General features: G+C 44.3%; 1 protein-coding gene across 2 annotated transcripts in view; it reads right to left on the bottom strand.

The window, feature by feature from the left end:
- Positions 1-1,486: 1,486 nt before the first annotated feature.
- The window catches only part of mxi1 (max interactor 1, dimerization protein), a 30,918-nt gene continuing 12,423 nt past the window's right edge, over positions 1,487-19,981 (bottom strand). For both annotated transcript variants that reach the window (XM_030420226.1, XM_030420235.1), the window contains exons 4-6: positions 7,751-7,865; positions 6,504-6,702; positions 1,487-5,639 (exon numbers count right to left, since the gene is read on the bottom strand). In XM_030420226.1, coding sequence (XP_030276086.1) covers positions 5,476-5,639; positions 6,504-6,702; positions 7,751-7,865 — 478 coding nt within the window. In that variant the 3' untranslated portion in view covers positions 1,487-5,475. The remainder of the gene's footprint in view (positions 5,640-6,503; positions 6,703-7,750; positions 7,866-19,981) is intronic.

Below are 19,981 nucleotides of genomic sequence, written 5' to 3' on the forward strand. Positions count from 1 at the left end.
AAACACTGTAATTAAGTTCAATTTTTAGGTACTCGTATTTCTATTTTCTGCGTCTTAATACTCCAATACATATTTTGGAGCTAAATATTGTACTTAATGTCTTTAGATACTAGTTACTCTGCATACTGCATCGGAGCTAAAGTGGTGTATTTTTAAATATAGTTTATCAGCAATCAGATTAATAATAAACAAAAACAAAAACTGATTCCGATAATCAGAGAAATACTGAATCAACCAGTAGACAGCACTGGCGGTCTCAGAGGGGGTGCCCCTGTGTTTGAAAAAAGACTGCAAACAAGCCGTCTTGGATGTCCATACTGTAGATAAAAGGTGAAAAAAAATATCACAGCTTGGTGCACGGGGTGCCCTTCTTACTTTTTCCCCCCTGCCCCTCAAATACCATGAGTCCACCACTGGTACATATGGACATGTAAATATATGTATGGTATAATTTACTTTGTGTGCAATTTTGATACTTAAGAGCATTCGGTGTCAGATACTTTAAGACCTTTTCTGAAGTACTACTCATATGGGTGGTTCATGTTTACCAAAGTAATATTTGAACGTGGTATCTTTACTTTTACTCAAGTACGATGTCTGGCTGCTTTCCATAACATCGGTCATAAAAGAACTTTAATGCTCAGAATTTAGATCATAATAAAAACATTTTCTAGTTAAGACTATTGACTATCTAGTCAATAATGCATGCTCTATGACTGCTGTTCCTCACGTTTTTTCTTTTTAGGGCTGGACAATGTTTTTCTTCACTGTACAGATTGTAAATCCAACTGAGGCAATGTGATTGTGATTTTGGGCTATTCAAATACAATTCGACTGAACTGAAAATTGATTTATGTCATCACTAGGACGTCATCGTGACATGAGACTATATCATCTCAGAGTTATGTCTATATTTCGTGATATGGTGTAAGTGTCGTCTTTTCCTATGCTGTAATTTTCTGAACTTACCAGACTGGTAACTTACCTAGTCATTAAATCCATTTTACTGATTATATTTCAAACATTTGATGGTGTTAATATTTGGTGAAAGTGACAATAGTCCGTACAGTATTGTCACAATATCAATATTGAGGTATTAGGTCAAAAATATCTTAACATTTGATTTTGTGGCTAGGAGAAAAGATCACGATGAGAGAAAACTGGGAGAAAAAATAATAAGTGTAACTTTAAAGAGAAGATGTTTTTTTTCTCTCCAAATATCATCTTGTGACTCACTGAAGGTGTCCTGACCCCAATATTAGGAAAGATCATTCTCTAACATATTAAGTCCCTGGCAGAAAGATTCTTGCAGCAAATAGGGAATGAATAAAAGATGAACTTGTTTATGTGCCTTCTGATCAGTGGGAATCATTTGGATAACAGATAAGCTAATATAAAGAACCCGACAATACAAGTTGAAGTGAAAGAGTGAGTCGGTACATTCAGCACTGGAACACCACACGGTATAAAGGAGTCGGCTGAGTCCTTCAGGTTTGAAAATCTTGGTGTTTTTATTGTAAGTATTGCATCTTCAACTTACACAGCTAGAATCATCATCAGACTGCATGTTTTACAAAGGATGGCCACAGGTTCGGAACAACAGGAGGACTCCCTACGCGGGACTGCTCGATTGTATTTGGGCTGACTCGACCCACGTGGACCCATTTGCTCGAACTCGAGCTCCTGTGAGACCGACGTCTGAATGGAGTGCGGTTTACAAAAAGACAACTTCCACTTTGTCGGGCTGGTGCACTTTTGGCCAAGCTGCAAAACTGGAACTCAACACTCAAGGAAAAGTTAACCCTGACTTGAACCACAGTCAGGACTGCATGTCTAAAACCTAAACTTTAACACAGAGGTAAAAATATAGCTTTGTGATCACCAGCTTATGAAGATATGCTATTGTTTTGACTCTGCAGCAATGCCAGAAACTCTTTGTCAGACCTCCCAGCTGACTTAGGCTGATCCAGGACCAGTTTGCACTGAACTGACAGTGGGGCTCAGTTAACACACTCGTATCTTACACTGGATAAACCTGTCTTTTAATGACTCTCCAGAAGTCTGATATTTATGGATTAGCAGGTGGGAATCAGTCCAACTGAGATCAGTGCATACTAGCCATGGACCGGGTGCCTCTCTAAAGCTCAGCCTTAGTAAGAACATGGAGCACACGCGCACACACCCACGCACACATTCTCTCACACACCACACTCACATGAGAGGGCAGACCTGGCTTCAGCATAATCAGTTCTTAAAGTTGGTTTTATCCCTTCTTGGAATACAGGACCAGAGTAGTTTGCCACATGAGACGACACAAACGCCAGCCAGTTTTCACACATTTTCATTAGACTCATCCCAGTGTAGTAAAAACAACTCCGGAGAGGGCTGGACACCACCAGCATGTGACCCAGGTCTGCACAGGGAGCAAAATACATCTTGTTGTCAAACGTGGGACCTTTTTTTCCTGTCAGCAGTGCAGGTTCATAAAACCAACAAATAAAAACAAAAAGGAGTCGAAGGTTAATAACTTAAACAGGGGAAGAATAAATGTAAACTGTCCCTCAGAGAGAGAGAGAGAGAGAGAGAGAGAGAGAGAGAGAGAGAGAGAGAGAGAGAGAGAGAGAGAAAGAGAGAGAGAGGACACTGAGGTGTTCTGAGGTGGTTTTGGCATTTTTTTTTTCAATAGTCAAGCACCAAATGTGGTGACTTTCTGATTCAGTGCCAAGTCCAACAACCTCATCATAGCTCTGCAGAGAGCTTTACAAAATCTACACCTTAATGATGTCTTTCAGAGTAACCAAAGGATTTGTTCTTTGTGGTTATTTTTTTTTTTTTTGTCTTGACATCCTCACTCAGAGGCCTTGTATTGTAAATGTAAGACACATTTTGTCATCTAAAACACAAGTCTAATAGAGACTACGATCCTCCTAATGGAGGAAAGTGGAGTTTAGACCCCTTTTATTGTGTAGTAGCTGGCTCAATATTTGCCAGTAAAGTCTTGGCTAAAGATGAGCCTTGTGCAGAGATGACCCCCGCCAAAATAATAAAAAAGAACAACCCCCAAAACAACCGGATGGGAGAAATTATAAACAAGATGGCAGATTTTTCACCTTGTGTCAGGAGGCAGGGTACGAAGGGAAGCCATTTTGTCATTTTATCAGCCGATCCGGTTGTTTCAGGTCTGTGAACGTCAATGGTCGGTGGGGGTCGACTCCGGACAAGGCTGGAGACTCTAAACAGGCGAGGCTCAGCACTAGGAGCAGCTTAGGGGCCGATTACATTTCAAGTGTCCATTGAATAAAACATCAGAAAAAATGAAAACGAAATGGCTACATTTCTTTTCCCCTCCCACCCCCAAAGCCCCCCCAAAAACAATAACCCATAAAATATACAATTCTTAAAATAAGGAATGAGGAATAAGCATCAAAAAGAGGAGTAAAATAAGACAGAACCAAAATAAGTTAACTTCTTTTTCCCCATTGCTTTGTGTTCTTTGAGGGATCGAGAAATAAATATTTAAAAGGCCGGTGTTTTTCTTTTTCTTTCACATACAAAAGGATTCTTGAGAGCTTCGTGAGAGAAAATGACAGCAGAAAAAGAAAAAAAGAAAAAGAAAAAAAAAAAAATACACAGAACTGTGGCTGAAGTGCAATTCTTAATGCCAGTGGAGTAGGGATGGCGAACATTGACATCATAACACCCGTTTACTTCTCCAAACACTTTTCCTCCACAGATCACCTGACCACCGGTGGAATGCCATATACAGCGTTCCCCTCCTCCCCCCTCCCATTCGTGAACATTGTACACAAGAGAGAGAGAGAAAAAAAAAATCAAATAAATAAAAAGAGTGCCACTCAGACTCAGCATCCTCCAACAGAAGTCCGACTGGGTCGCTTTTCCGCAACCAGTTGAGAAGTTGTTCTATCGTTCTTATCGCATCGTTGAAGAGTTTTCTTTTCTTTGTCGGTGCAGCAACAGATTGAGTGACGTTCGAATGTTTCAACCAGCAAAATACTGAACAAAACAACAGTGTCCATGCTGCCTCCCAGGATAAAATCTTTCCAAAAAATCAATTTAAAATGCACGATAAACACAGGTCAAACAGTAACAGAGGCAATAGTTCTATCCATGAGCTCTACCTTTTTTTTTTTTTTAAACTCATTTTTAAAATTTTAATTTATTAAACTATTTATATGTACAAAAAGAAAAGAAAATTTGCTTTTTTTGGACGGCCACACAAGTCTTTGAGGGGAGAGAAAAAAAGTGACGAGACAAAAAAAAAAAAAAAGACTACAGGAGTTATTGCTTGTTACTGCTGGAAAGAGGATGGACATCTATTCCAAAGTTTGTTGTTGTCTGGACTTTTTTCTTGTTGCTGTTTCTTGTGTTTTTTATTTTCCACTTCTTGGTTTGTGCCGTTTCTATGGACAGCTCTAAAGTAGGCAAGTGCAGGATAGCTTTGTTGTAGCTGCTTGTCGAGGGGCGGAGGGAAACCAAAACAAAATGCACACACACAAGTTACAATATCCGCTCTTTGAAAACGCACTGAGCACCCACATTCGGCAGGAATGTTTTTTTTTTTCCTCCATTTTTAATTCTTTTTTGGTGGTTGTTTTCCTCCACGCTTGGTTTGAAACAATCTCGGCGGACAACACTTTGTTCGCTTTAAAAGCTCAGTGGTGGTGGATCTGATCTGCTTCCCCCGCTTGGTTTGTTTCACAATAGCACCAGTTCGAGTGTCTGAGCTTGTCGCAGTGTCGAGCAGAGGTCATGAAAAACACAATAAGACATAAAGGATTAAATTCAGGGCTGAAGGGACGTTTATCAGGGCCGAGCTGTGTTGATATGGCAAGGTTCACCCACAGTGTTCATTATAGTCCAGATTAGATGTGCTCCCGTTATCTAGGCCCAACACACGAACGTTAGGACCATCTCAACGCATGTGCACACACACGCGCGTGCCCACAGGAGAGAGACCTGAACAGAAACGCAATCTAAATGATTTAAGTGCATTTTGGATCAAATTAGGGGTTGTGTATCTAAAATTCAGACATCTGACAGCTCGAGGAAAGAAAAGTAAAATCAATCATTCAAAATTAAGATGGTGTACATTTGTAAGTCTCTGGTCTCCTGTTAGAGGAGGATTGAAACCGATTGGCAGTCTCACATCACTGCGTTTGGGTCCCTTGTGTTGGTCAGAGCGGCTCAAAGTTCAGAGAAAAAAACTCTGAGTGGAGCTCCTCCAGCAGCGCATGAGGAGGAGGAGGAGGTGGGGTGGGGTGGGGTCGGGGGTAACTAAAGGCTAGGAGCAGGAAGGGGCGCTGCTTAAGAGGAAGGAGCTATTAGGTGGGGCCGTGGCCGCCATCTGAGGTGACTGGGTGTACGTACATTGGCATGGCCGGATGGATAAACGGATGGGAGGGCAGGTGGGTTTGGCAGGGAAGGACATGGTGGTGGTGTTGGTGGTGTATGGGTCTAGGAGGAGAAGGCAAGTTTGACACTGCAGGAGGAGTAGCCCTCGTCGCTGGCCATGCTCTGCAGGCTGCTGTGGTCGTCCAGGTCGCTGGTGCTGGCTGTGCTCACACTGTCCAGCTCTCCATGGGAGAACTCCGTGCTTTCCACGTCCACCTCGATCTCCTCTGCAGCCGCGGATGTAGAGAGATGGAGAGAGAGAGAGAGAAAAAAATAATTAAAACATTTATTGTGAGGACGGCAAAACAGATTCTGTACAGTACATCTATGTCAAAGACGTTTGGAAGCATACTGGGGTTGTTTCAAGGATAAGGCTCACAATATTCAATTATTCTCTTAATGTTGAAAGAAACCAAATCCAACGATGTGTTTGTCTCAAATATTTTCTGATCCAGTCCCTGAATCTGTGGAACTCGAACTGCGAAGCCCATTTATTGCTACTGACAGAGAAAGTTAAAAAATCTAATAATTTTTTAATCTGTTCGAGTCTTTTTAATTTTTTTTTCAAGAATTCTCTGAAATTCTCTTCTTAAGTGTGAATATTTTCTCCTTTCTTTACTCCTCAATGACCGTAAACTCAATATATCTTTGGGTTGTGGACAAAACAAGACATTTGAGGATGTCATCTGGAGCTTTTTCGAACAACTGAGTTCTATACGAATAATTCAATAACTATTTCATATTACTGTTACATAATGTACATAAATGTGTATCTATTTAACATGACTCAATGTGACTCATTAGAAGCCAGTTGGAATAATAAAAGAACAGGTTTCATGTTTCGCTGTTGGTTGGTTCAACTAGGTTTTCTTTATTCATTTTACTTTCCCTTGAGGGAAACCATTCAAACCATTATCCTGGAAATCTGTGTTGATTATTTTCGGCAACACCTCGCTTCGCACGCGCTCCCAGAGGGACTGCGACCGGCACAACCTCAATGTCGTAATAATTAGCCCGAGAGCAGCTGGAGGGTCTGATGGCATTGTAGTGGCCAAATTTAAATCCTGTTTAAAGACCGCGGCCCCACTCACCTTGGTCAGAATCAGAGCGGTCGGAGCAGAGGGTGGAGCCCACACTGTCCATGCGTATCCTCTCCCCCTCACCCGGGCTGCTCTGGGCTGAAGCGCCGCTGCCTCCTCTCAGCAGCTCCAGCTGGCGCTGGAGGTGCCTCTGCTCGCGCTCCAGAGACTCCAGCTGGTACTGGCTCTTCCTGTCTGCCTCTTCAAGTTTCTGGTCATAAGAAGGAAGAGGAGGAGAAGGAGGAGGAGGAGGAGGAGGAGGAGGAGGAGACAGAGAGAAGGTTAATTGTGTGTACCAGGGACCAGGGTCAGTGTTTGTGGCAAAGAAAAAAGGTAAGACAAGAATAGTGGATAGAAGGAAAGCTGGAGGACCAACTTCAGCTGATACACTGAAGACATACATGTCAGTCTGTTAGGGAACTCCGCAGCAGCAGCACCAGGCAGCTGTTTTAGCATTCAGCCTCCGAACCTGTTGTGTCCCTCTGATTTACACCGTGTCGCCTTCTTTACTCACTGCCTCTGTTCACGTCTTATAAAGCGAGGAGCCGTGAGGGACTGATACAGCTGTGTTGTGCTCTAACCTTGTAGCCTCATGTCACGGTCACCGATATAACAAGCGTGACTCCCGGCGACGGATCGCAACAATAGGTCGTCAATAAGCGATGGAGAGACTCAAGCTGACAGGAGAGTGGTGGTGGTAGTAGTAGTAGTTGTAGTTATGGGGGGTCGACGACAACAATATCAGCTTTATGCCTCCCCTCTCTGTTATGTGAACGCACGCTACACCAGGCTCCTCGCATGCACAGTGCTCAATCTCAGGCAGTCACATGTCTGGGGGTCTTAACGTGCTGTATACTCTTCAAACTGTGCGATCAGCCAGGAAAATGATCACCACTGACCAGCTGGATACTGGTTCGTTTGGTGGTTTGTTTTTGTTGCAACATTTGGATTTAAGTATTTATGCGTGTACTTGTTATTCAAAGCGAGAATTAGGAGCAAAACGTTTAGTAGTAGATAGATCTGTTCCACTTAGTTTCATGAACTAAAACAGTCATTCCAATGGCCGTGGTTTTGTTGCACCTTTTGCTTTTATTTCTTCAGGGTCGAATGTATTTCAAATGTCTACATTTCATTTCATGCTACCAATGTTTTTGCTAGATTGATGCTTCATTTCTTCTTTTACCCTGTGGTGGACATTTAAATGTCAAACTAAGGAATCCAGGACCAACTTAACATCTGGGTGGGCCACTTATCCTCACCTTTATGTGTGCTTTGGCTTTGTTGAGCAGGCCCAGGGTGGTGTGGCGGTTGCAGTCGGGTCCAAGAGGTATGAGGGCCTTCAACCGCTCCAGACACAGCCGCAGGTGAGCTCGTCTGTAGGGAAAGACAAACAGGATGGTTAGATGCATGTAGAAGAGAGAAGGGTGGAGGTCTGGGTGGTGAAATGCGAAATGTGTTGCATGCTCGTCGATCAGGTTTATGCATTCACTTCTCTTGGCTGGATTCGTCCTGCCTGTATGGTGTTTTTAACAAACACCAGCTGGTTACGAGCCAGTTTCTCTCATTTGGAATCCAGCACAGAGGGTTCTTGAATGGGAAGTTCACCCCTTAAAAAACTGTTTAAACCAGCTATCGGTGATGCAGCTTGCATCACTCTGCCCCTCATGCACAGATAACTGGCTAAACACAGCTGCCGAGCTATTTATATAACTTTACACCCACAACAAGTAACAGCAACAAACGTACAACTGTTCTTGGGAGCGTATAGTCGAGGCATCAGAGGAGTGGACTTCTCCTTGCGGCAGGCAGTATTCTGTCATCCTGCGATGTAGGCTCATTAAGATGCACCGTGTTCTTACTTTGTGTTGCAAATCTCCAGCTTACAGTTCAACAACATAGCAGGTTACATTATGATTCTTGTGTAAGCCTCAGGACGTTATCCTGTGCTGGTATTTGTTTCACTTTCCCTTCTCGCCTACATTACAGACAAGTTTCAGCTGAAGGTGGGGCAAGGAGGAAAGGTGTAATGGCATTTCCTGGACCCTGTTCGCCTCGCACACTCCATCATCCTGACAGTCCCTTATTCTGTGACTGCAGACAGGCCTCAGGTACTATCTATCCTGCTAATGGCCCCGAGTTGAGAGGTAAAGAGAGATAATTGTGGCTATAACACAATCAGCGCTCCATTAGCAGGAGCCGGCCTTTCAGCCAGCCTGAAGGGAGTGGAGAGACATTAAGAGTCAGTGGACTCGACGGAGCGACCCAGACTCAGGAACTGCCTTTGGGGGGAGTCTAAAGGAGACGATCCCAGGGGAGGAGAGCAGGAATTCACCACCCTGCTCGCTGCTATGCTCTGCTGCTGTTAGACTGATGGAGGCATGTGAGCGCTTGCTTGAGTGTATCTGTCTGTGTGCCTGTCAGTGTGTATGTGTGGGGAGGGGATGTTCAGCTATGCATGGATGGGGCTGATAAGAACACAAGGGCAGAGCGAGCATTACACCAGAGTGTGTGCGAGTGTGCGCTTCAACTACGCGAACAAGACAAGAGCTGCATGTCTGGGGGAGTGAGAGAGGAGACGTCCTGACTCCCTCCGTAGTAGGGCTGCAACTTACAGTGATTCTCATTATTGATTCATGTGAGGATTCCTTCTTTTGTCCAACCAACAGTCCAAAACCGAAAGCCCCTTCATTAACTTTCTTACATGGCAAAGATAAGCAGCAAATCCTCACATTTAGGAGCCCGGAAGATACAAATGTCTGACATCTTTGCTTGAAAAATGCTGAAGGGCTCGAGATCGGCATTTAATGTATATTAAAGGACTCGGATCGGGATCGGAGTAAAAAAAAAAAACCTGATCAGCATCGACATCCCGAGTTTCAGCCCCTCTGCAGTGCTAAAGGTATGGGAATCACAAACACCTACAAAACACACGCTCTCAGTTTGAGAGATTGTGCCCATGTCTCCCAGTTCAGCTCAGGTCATCCGTCTGTGCAATCAGTAGACGGCAGAGTCCACCTTTGCTCGTTATCTGTGAAACGTCTATCTGTGTTTGTCTCATCTGCACCCGTACACCAGCGTCTTTGCCCTTCTAGTCCACACAAACACACGCACACACACACACAAACACATACATGCGCGCACACACTCAGCTGGCAATTAATCACATTCGACTCTCTAAACTCAGCTCTTGGCCTGAGGAGGGGGGGATGCACGCAGCTCCACCTGGGAGAGGTCTGGGCCACGCTACACCGAAGACGATATGTTTCAGAATACGCGTCTCATTGATTTCAGCTCAACACTCTAATTCAGATTTTTTTTTTCTGATCGTGTGGAAACGGGGCATTAAGTGTATTTTACTTCACTTTGCTGCCTACCCATTTTCAAATTAAGTAGGCCACGCACAGGGAACATTTCAACATTGCTGATACGGCGATAAAATATTTATAGTGCAGCTGTAGCTGAAGAGCACGAATACGGCTTCGCATTAGATGCAAAGAACAAACACATAATTCATAAACATCCCCATTTTTGTGCCTTGAACTTGCACACCACTCACGCATGTGCACACTGGAGGATATCTGGTATGCTCTTACTTTCTCCGCAGTCACAAATGCGCACTGGTAAAGTATGGGCTTGTCCGTCTGTCTGTCCTGTTAGGGGTCTAGTTAACAAACGCCAGACACAGGACGACACGATCTTCTCCTCCACTCCCATCGAGATTAAAACAACCATCTCAGCAGACAACCTCAGATAACCCCTACTTACAACCACTCGTGTCCGTCTCCAAACCCTCCGCTTCTCCCTGACCCAGCTGACGTGACGGATGTGCAGGGAGGATGGGTGAGGAGGAGGAGGAGGAGGAGGAGGAGGAGGAGGAGGAGGAGGGGGGGGGGGGGGGTGACTCTGACCGCAGAGAGTATCACCGCATTTCTGGCCCCGGCTAAAACATCCAATTATGGTTCTTAGCGTTAAGACTTCTATTAGTGAGTGCGGTGTGAGGCGTCACTTGTCGAGGCAGCTGAATCACCACTTTTTGTCTAGGCAGTGAGAAACCACAAGCACCCCTCCACACCCACATGATGATGATTATAAGAAGGAGGAGTCCGTCGTCTCTCAGGACTTTAAGTCCCGGGTTCTGTCGTTTTCCAAGCTACTCAGTGTTGTGTGACGTGTGATCTGCTTTTAAAGCAGCACATGCTGTTGCCGCTGCCCTGCCGTGCCTTTCATTGATAAGACAAACGGACATGTGAGATGTCTGCGGGACATTTTGTCCTGATCTCTGGATGCGGGACGTGCTCTGATGAGTACAGAAGAGTGTCCGAGGAGCAGTGTGAGTGTGAGAGAGTGTGTGCACTTTTGAAAAAAAGTATTTCAGAATGATTGGTCAATTGTGTCTTCACATGCAACTACAGATAATGTGGGAGACTGGTTTATCTTGTTAGTGTGCACCACCAGCACTATCTCACGTTGTCTCACTAGGGGGTTAAATGTCATGAACTACTGGCTACTGGTGATGCCCCCAAGACGGGTCATTAATCTGTGAAAAAGGCTTGTTTATCATGTAGACCCGCAGCCAAAGCGCTTAAACCGTTTGCAGCTTACTATATGAGTGGCGGCTTGTGACCACAAATACCTGCCTGCCGCAGCCAGGATCCCTTTGCCACGTAACACAGCAACCAGCAACAGAGCCTACTTTTTGCCCCGGGTTCTTGGAAAAGACCGGTGCCAGTTACATAAACAGCTATGGATTTACCGTGCAGCCCCGTAAACTTCATGCCCTCGACCGCTGAGGCTTAGGATTGTTTTGGTACACTATGTGAAAGGAAGTGACATCACAGGATGACAGGCGATGTCAGTAGGTTGCTGTTAATGTGGCTTTCATCGGGGGGGTTACGGCTCTCTTTGGAGGAGTGCTCACTAGGAAAAGCATTTTAAAGGGCCACAAGCTTTCAGATTGAGACAGAACTGGAAAATGATCCACAAAGTGACAAATAAGTAATCGAAAATCAAAATATCCCTGAAGCAGACTATAGAGGTGAAGGCTGTTGCTATGCACTTTGTATCTCCAGTGTCTGATGAATGACAAAGAGGGCTGCAGGTCGCCTGCATGGGGGACTCTTCATCTGTGGCGGATTACATAACACGTGGCCAGTTGCTACCAGGACCTGCGCTCCAAACTGTCACGCACAGCAGGGATATCAAATCCCTCGCTGACAATAACACAGCACAGGCAGAAAAGCCAGTTTTTTTCCTTGTGTTGCGCAGAGGGGGAGATTCCAGGGAAACTAAGCAAATATAACTGCATGTTTCATGTTGTTTTTATTTGTTTTGTTTTAGTTGGTGCCTTGTGGGCATACCTTAGGAAACAGCTGCTTTTGAAATCCCACGATCTCTCCGGTTGTGAGGCAGTGAGCTCCTGTTGACTCGAGTCTTAATACAGATCGATTAATAATGGAGCTGGCTATTCAAAGGAAACCACATCTAAAGCTGCTGCTGATCTCCCACGAGTTCACGGGAGTTACCTGGTGCTCAGAGTGTAAATATGCACAGTTTCTAACAGCATTTATAAAAGAGCTGTGTCGACACAAGCTTCGGAAAAGGTCAGTTTATTGTCATGCATCAACACAACGAGGCCTCAACTATTGGTGGCTTGGTTCAGAAATGACCCTAACACAGGGCATCAGATTAATGTTTCACACTGATGCGCCTAACTTCTTTCGCTTAGGTGCACCAACACATCATTTTGCAATGCAGGTGCAGATAAATGTCTTCCTTCATTCAAAATGCAACACATTCATTTTTTTTTTCTGACTTGCTGACTATCAGGTGCTCCGGTGTGACCGACTGAAATGTTTAGTTGCACTCTGGAGTCTTGTCGAGACGTAGAGGAATTTAAAATATCACATGTTCAGCATTTCAGTAGCATTACATCTGTCTGCAGTTCCTCATGATTACTACTGTCCCTTGTGTGGCCTTTTTTAGTTAATTGATAGTAACAAAAGCTGATTCTTTACTGTCCTTTCTAGAGCATTCATCTATCAGAACAGTCGGTTTGTTACTTAGTTACATTCCAGGTAGTCAAAAGAATCGATACTTTGATTTTGCATTCCAGCACTTTCCTTTTTCTCTCTGCCATGGTACTTGTATGAGATACTGAGTACTGTTTTTTTATACTAGTAATGCATCAAAGATTAAAATTCTGTCATTGTTACCACCTTGGTAACCCTCTTCACTGATTTATTACCTGCTACACACCTCTGAAAACAAGGAGATTTCAGGTGTGCCAAATCCTGATGACACAACTTGCAGGCTCACCACAGACACAGCCGGCCTTCCCTTTCCTCCTGAGACAATGGGGCAACTTCCACTGTACCAGCATGTGCATATGTGAATGTGTGTCTCTTTCATGCTTGTGTGTGTGTGTGTGTGTGTGTGTGTGTGTGCGTGTGTTCCTGTGGCTCGTGTTCCTGATGGGCCCCAGATGGGTACGCAGGCAGGCAGCTCCTGCCTTTTTGGCTTTGACATGTGAGCGAGCAGCCAGCCGGCCCCGGGTCACTGCACCACACCTTTCCCCCTCATCCACCCTCCTTCCTCATCCAGACTCCCCGTGAATCACGTGCAGGACTCTGCCTTTATCTCCTCAATCTAACAAACTTCTGCCTCATTTATACGGTTAAATACCACTGAGAAACACAGAATGCGGTTAACAATCGCCATCATAATCGGTAAGTAGATATTGAAACAATTCTGTTGGGATTTCAGTAGCACTCCTCCTCTCACCATAGCTGTTTCACTTGTTGTTGAAATGCGTCAAGCTGCCTCCGATGTAATTGAAGCACAGTCCTTTTTAAAGAAGCACTTTGAAGCTCTCCCTGTTGGTCTGGGAGAGCTGCCCACCACAGCTCTTACAGAACCTACGCACATCATATGTACATCTCTCGTCAGTGCAGCGAACAACAACAGCTCTGCACTCGACCTCACTCGTCCTTGTATCATCCATGCACATACACATACAGCAACTTTGCCTTTGCATGGAGGGTACACACACCTCAGCATACACGCACACACACGCTGATATCCAATATCTCTTGACACCAGCTGACAAATACACCTTTAAATGTCTGTTAATGTGACGAAGAAGTGTGAAGGCAACAGCAAAGTGTAATCCCAACATCATCAAGATGACACGAGCAGCAAGTGCATGCGGTGACTTGAAATATTCCAATGACTCTGGAGGGATAATGTAGAAGAGAAGTGTGAGGATATTGTAAACAGGCTGTTGTGTGAGAGATGAGTGCAGACAGCTTTTAAATTCTGCTGCTTCCAACACATCCTCAGTCCTGTTAAAACACTAAAACGTAAGTCGTGATTCCACCACAGGAACTTTTCCCCGGTGCGAGAAACCCTCAGAGAAACTTCGCAGCAGGGACCAGGATCTTAAGGAAGTTCTGGGGACATTATTTTGACCCCACAAAAGTAATTTCAAAAGTACAGGAACTTATTGGTGTGGGGCTTGCTTTACTGTGCATGTCTGATTTTTATTTTGAGTTGTTTTGACACTTAATTGTGGCAACTTTCCTTTTTTTTTTAAAAATGAGAGCGAGTAAGAAAAACAAGATGGAAATTTGTCTTATTTCTCAAAATAAGCCGTACAGTTTGCATCCATTATCAGCAATTTGTCAAATATATTTATTGGCACATAAATACAGGTAGGACATTCTTGTCTGAGAGATAATTTAATTTTTTTGAAGCCTAGATTATGTGCTGTCAACAAAAACTAATTTTCCAGTATTTCCCCTTGTTCTCCCTTTTTTCTTAATCGGGCAAACATTACATGGTTTTTCTTTTCGCTGTGCAGTGATGTTATGCTGAAGGTTATTCTGAGTAAATTACATGAGACGTTATTTTACTTGCTCTGATGCATCCTGTTATTTTGTAAGCATAACTCAAAGGATATGTTTACACCTAGGGAGCCATCCAGACAATTGCCCTATTTTTTCTGTAACTGCACAGACTGAAAGCCTTGTTTTATTATCAGACATACATTTGTACTAATCTGATACCTGAAGCTTCTTGTGGGCAGCGGAAATTGAGAGGGGACAGCGCAGAGCAGGAAAAAAAAGGAAATGCATATTCATGTGAATATTATAAATGGCCGTAAAAGAACACCTGGGCCTGAAGAGTGACACGGGCTGAATTGTAGTTTTTCTTCTATTCTGGAAACTAAAGCAGCTGAAAGCAGCACTGACAAAGCAACCCGAGTTTCTGCTTATTTCTCATTCACAGTCCTCTGGAACCAGCACCGTTAGTCAAAGCATGAGCGATGGAGGAAAAAAAAATGGCTGCCCTAGATTCCAAACTTGTGAATACATAAATAATGGATAACTTCTCAGGCCATCCAAGATGTCTGACATAATTACTGGACGTGCTCTAAAAGGGGAGGGTCAGATTTCCAGCCCAGATACCAGTCAATACACTTCACTTTGGCAAATCCCACGCCCTCTCAAACCCATTTAACACACACACACGCACGCGCGCACGCGCACACACACACACACACACACACACACACACACACACACACACACACACACACACACACACACACACACATACTTTGACCTACTTCTAATACGTGTAGAGGGGGAGGAAATTTGACCCTTCACCCAGTTATTACACTAATTACACATCACCAATGACTGTCTCGATGGTAAATCTCCTAAATTGACATGCAAAAGGAAATTAAGACGTCATTACACGACCCTCTTAGGGGGAAAAAAAATGAAAAAACTTTGCGAGGGAGTTCTTTTGTTCCTCTTATGCCCGACTCCCTCTCCAGTGCCGAGGCTCATTTAAAGCAGCCGCAGATCATGACTCAAAGTGATGTCAAAGATTACTGGAGTGATAAGACTGTTTTGTACGGTGAAGCCTCATTTAAAGTCGACTTAGCTGTCGATGTCCATTGAGCGCCACATCACATCAGCAGCAAATTATCTCAATTATCTGTTTGGTGGAGGGGCAATTAAATCAAATGCAGGCAATGTGGGCACAGATGTTTTTCTTTCCATTATTTCACAGTTAAAAAATAGCAAGCAGTGAGATGCCGGTCGCTTTAATGGCCCGGACCTGTCAGGAGAGGCAAATCACATGTGGGGGCTCCATCTCCCAGATTAAACATAGTGAAACAACATGTGAACATGTGGCACACTGATCCATACTCTGCAGATGGGGACATACAATATAGATGGAGAGGGGCAGGGCTCAACACACATGGTAGCCCATACATTCGTTCCCCGTGATGCTTTGCTGTGGCTGTGGGAATCGCTGTTGAGCATATTCAAAACTGTGTCAAAATTTTCTGACCAGCAGAGAAGCACAATGAAATGAAGTACTTGCATTTGGCTTATTTAATCAGGAACATAACCTGACATGCGCATTGTACGCAAGAGCGCATAATGTAACACAAACACACAAAACGATCAGGAAACACAACGCTTCTCTGTGTTTGTTTTCCACCTTTTGTTTACTGGCTCGCTGAGCGAACACAAAGAGCAGGGCTGTTGTTTCTGCTAAAGATGCCTCTTCTAGGATTCTCTGCTTTTTATGCCCCCCGTGTCTTTCTCTCTTTCATGAACGGGGCGGTGGTGTCGTTCTCCCTCTCACATGACTGCTGCCGGGTTACACAGTCAAAAGTCACATGTTTACCCATACAGACAGTGGCACCTGACTGAATGGGTTATTTTCTTTTTTTTTTTAATAGGGGAAACTACCACTCACTAGGTTGACTGCTGGAACAGTCATCAAAGAGCCAACAGCCTGACTGCAAAACTGGCACCCGCCGTATGTGCTTAAGCCAACTACAGCTTTATTATCTGAGCTATAAATGGCAGGTTCAGGAAATGACAAAGGCAGATGGCGACTTATATGCTGCATCGGTCTGGATTAGGACGGCAAAGTCATTATTCTAGGTTTGCCGCCTAGTTGAAAACTCTGTGCTGATGATTTATGATTTGACAGATGGTTCTTACATTAGCCCCTGGATGGCACGTGACGTGTAACTCGTGTTGTAGTGTCATTAAATTGGACTACCACAAAGTGTTAAAACCTATAGGACTTTAAATGACATCCTCAGACGAAGGTGAGCGAATACGGGCGCTTAACATCTAAGCTTGATATTTCATCAACTGCTGATGTTTCACAGTCCGTCATGTTTCGACACGCACACACAAGATTAGAGCAATCTTTGCCCTACGGCAACTGTAGGCTCCCTTTTTCTGACAGACTGATGCTTCCCTCATCTCTTTTATGAAACACGGACAGATGGGATGGATGCAGAGAGACAGAGAGGGTGAGAGATATAGAGAGTGGGGGAGGACGGGGAGTGTTCTGCCTGTGTAATCTGCCCAGAAACTAGCCACGGGCACCATGCGAGGCAGTCTGTCAGGAGTTCCACTGGGTTTGGAGATGGCACACGACTAAAATCTACTTGTCCATTTCAAGTTCTGACTTCGAATTTTATAGCATTGTGACATGTTTAGTCAAATACTACAAACTACAAGAAAACACAATAAAGACACGCATGCTACGCGTCGAGCGTATTCATCCGAAGAGCCACGAGTGTGTACATTTTATGCATGGGTGGCACCAGTGGAAATGTAACCTCTAACCGTGACAGTTAAGAGCTATGCACTACTCACCGAGCAACAAAGGACACTGGACTAAGTGAACCAAGCCAGTAATATTATGTTCTTTGTTATGACAGTTACAGCAGGCAATGAAGCTATTTGACTGTAAGATTTGTTGATCTCCACCTGACAGTGAACATGAAATGAGGAAGAAGGATGGAGAACTTTGCATCTATTGATACAAGCACACTTAAAAAATGAGAACTCTTCAGAAAGAGAAAATGCTTTACACGGGGTATGATAGTGGCCTACGTCCTAAACCGCTCAATCATCCACTGAAGGTTTTACTACGCTGGTCGCTGGTTGCACTTGCTGTGCAGCAGGGCCAAGAGACTCTGGGGCTGCAGCCCATCACTAACACACAGATTAGTTCACACGTGCACACTGCCTTTTAATCTGCTCCACCGACAAAGGTTGGAAGAGAGGAAGAGAGAAGAGGTAGAAGGCGATAGGTAAAGAGATGGAGTAAACGAAAGAGATGGCCAGAAACAGAGTCAGGGAGGGGGATGGAGTTAGTGGGACAGAGGGGAATAGAGGTGAAGGGGGGGGCATGGCTTTAGCTGTGCTATACAAGAACTGCAGACTAGAAGTGAAACAACCTATGTAATCAATACAGCCTGACAGATCACGTGAATTTCATCTGTCCAACCCATTATTTTGAAAATAATTTTTTTTTTTAACTTTCATTTCATTAGTGGAAGGATGGCGTGCAACAACTGACTTGAACTGAAACCCTTACTCTCCCCTTTAGTCCCGTGTGACCTGAAGGGGTCAGGCTAGAAGCTTTGGATTAAAACTCCAATATGGCCTGGCTCCTAAAATGGGCCTCGTGTAAAGCCAGGGAGCTACAGCCAGATGTTGACTCTTGGGACAGGGAGTGGAGGGGGTTGCCCTGTCAGAATACATCCTCTTCACAGCTGTGGATGTGTTTTAATATATTCAATAAAGGGTGGGGCGAGAGTGTAATCCAAATATTCTACATCAACCTTTAATGCGCAAACACACGTTCATGTGTCCTTAACACTCACTTTCACACTCCCTTGGGTTAAACTTGTTAAGTTGGGACGTTACTGAATCCAGTTGCTGCTGGGGTTGGACTTCACAGAAATGGCATTCAGTGTGCACACTGATGATGAGAAAGGATGTGAGGTAGCTGACGTGAGAGTAAGGGGTGGCGACTTCTCTCGCTGCTTCTCCATCTCGCTGCGCTCATTGGTGAAAAGGCTATCCTCTATGATTGGTCAGAATGCAGTTGTATTTCCCCCTTTTTCCCCAGCTGTACGGCTAAAAATAGAAGCCATAGTCAGATTTACCTAATTGAGTCTGTCTTGTGTCTTCAACAAGCTCTCTCTCTCTCTCTTTCTCTCTCTCTCTCTCTCTCTCCTTAAGGTACAGATTAAGTTAGCTCAGCTGCTAACATGGCAAGCTGCTACAGGGAGGAGGAGGAAGACAGAAGTGTTTTTTTCCTGGAACGGTATGTAAACACAGCCTCATCCACTTGGCCCAAAGTGGGCTTATCACCCAGCGCAACACAATGCTGTTAATGGAACAGGTCGCCATGTGGGAAGAACTGAACACTTTGCAGAACAGTGCATTACAGCCTGAACATGCAGTCCCCGTTTCAGGTTGATCCGTTTGAACACCTATGAAGAGATATCACTACAAACTTTCCTTTTTAGACATTTAAAATGAGAACATGGCTTAAGCCTGCTGACTAAGCCCGTATGCCCGTCTGTCCTTATTCCGTTTTGCTTCCCTGTTCCTCCAGAGTGCTGTCTAGATGCACTTTTGCAGGATAAGGGCACAACAAGAAGGCACAGAGATAAAATGAGTCAAGGGTCAGAAGAGCGAGACGAGACTGGAGTGATGGGTGAGCCTTAAAGAGCTGACATCCAGTCCCCTGTGAGGGGCCTTTCCATACCTGTCTACAGAACATCTGTGTGGGGATGGATCCTAAGGCTGTGAGGCAAAACAATGGTGACTTCTAATATTACCCCGTCTTCTACCATTTGACAGCAAACCTGAAGGGAATGCAGGGCCTGTATAGAGATGCATCTTCTCTGGGAAATGCTAAAGCAGCTGATGCCAATCTCAAATTAAAGCATATAATAATGAAATTACAGCAAATAAAAACTGATTAGCTGGTTGTAGGTAATATTTTTTTTTGATGCATAGCAATTGTCTTTTGAAAGATTATGTCTCTATGCATGGAAGTCAATAATCTGATATCTAAAATCCTTTTGCCGCTACGATCTCCCATAAAAATTTTGAAGGACCAGCAAGTTGGATGGTGAAAAGTAATTGACATAGAAATGTGTATCACTTAAAAGCTTAAACAAGGTACCTGGAGCATCCTAGGGGCCGACTCAACTTCACCATCAAACAAAAAAAATAAATAAAAAATATTTTTAAAAAAATAAAACAAGCCTCCTCATTACAGCTAGACACCTGCTACTGTACATTACTTGGTAGAAGAGGAAAGGTGGTAGACTTCTAGCCACAGCCACAATTTGTCAAAATCTAAACGTTTGTACTGGCTCATGTCTTTCTGTGTTAATTACAGAGCGGAAATGCTCACCGTGCACACACTGACACAGTGGGAGTATGGATGAGGCTTTGCGTGCTGCTTGAGGCCACCTTAGTCAGGTGTGTTTGACTTATCCCTTTGCTCATCCCATCAGCCTGTCAATTACTTCCTCGTCCTCTGACACAGTTGTTGGCTAAGCCAAAGTCAAGCTAGGCTATAAGGCACCAGCACCGGGTGGCCTGCGAAGGGGGCTGGGGTGGGGCGCGTGCCCCAGCACG

This window comes from Sparus aurata, chromosome 1, assembly GCF_900880675.1.
Source record: "Sparus aurata chromosome 1, fSpaAur1.1, whole genome shotgun sequence".
NCBI lineage: Eukaryota > Metazoa > Chordata > Actinopteri > Spariformes > Sparidae > Sparus > Sparus aurata.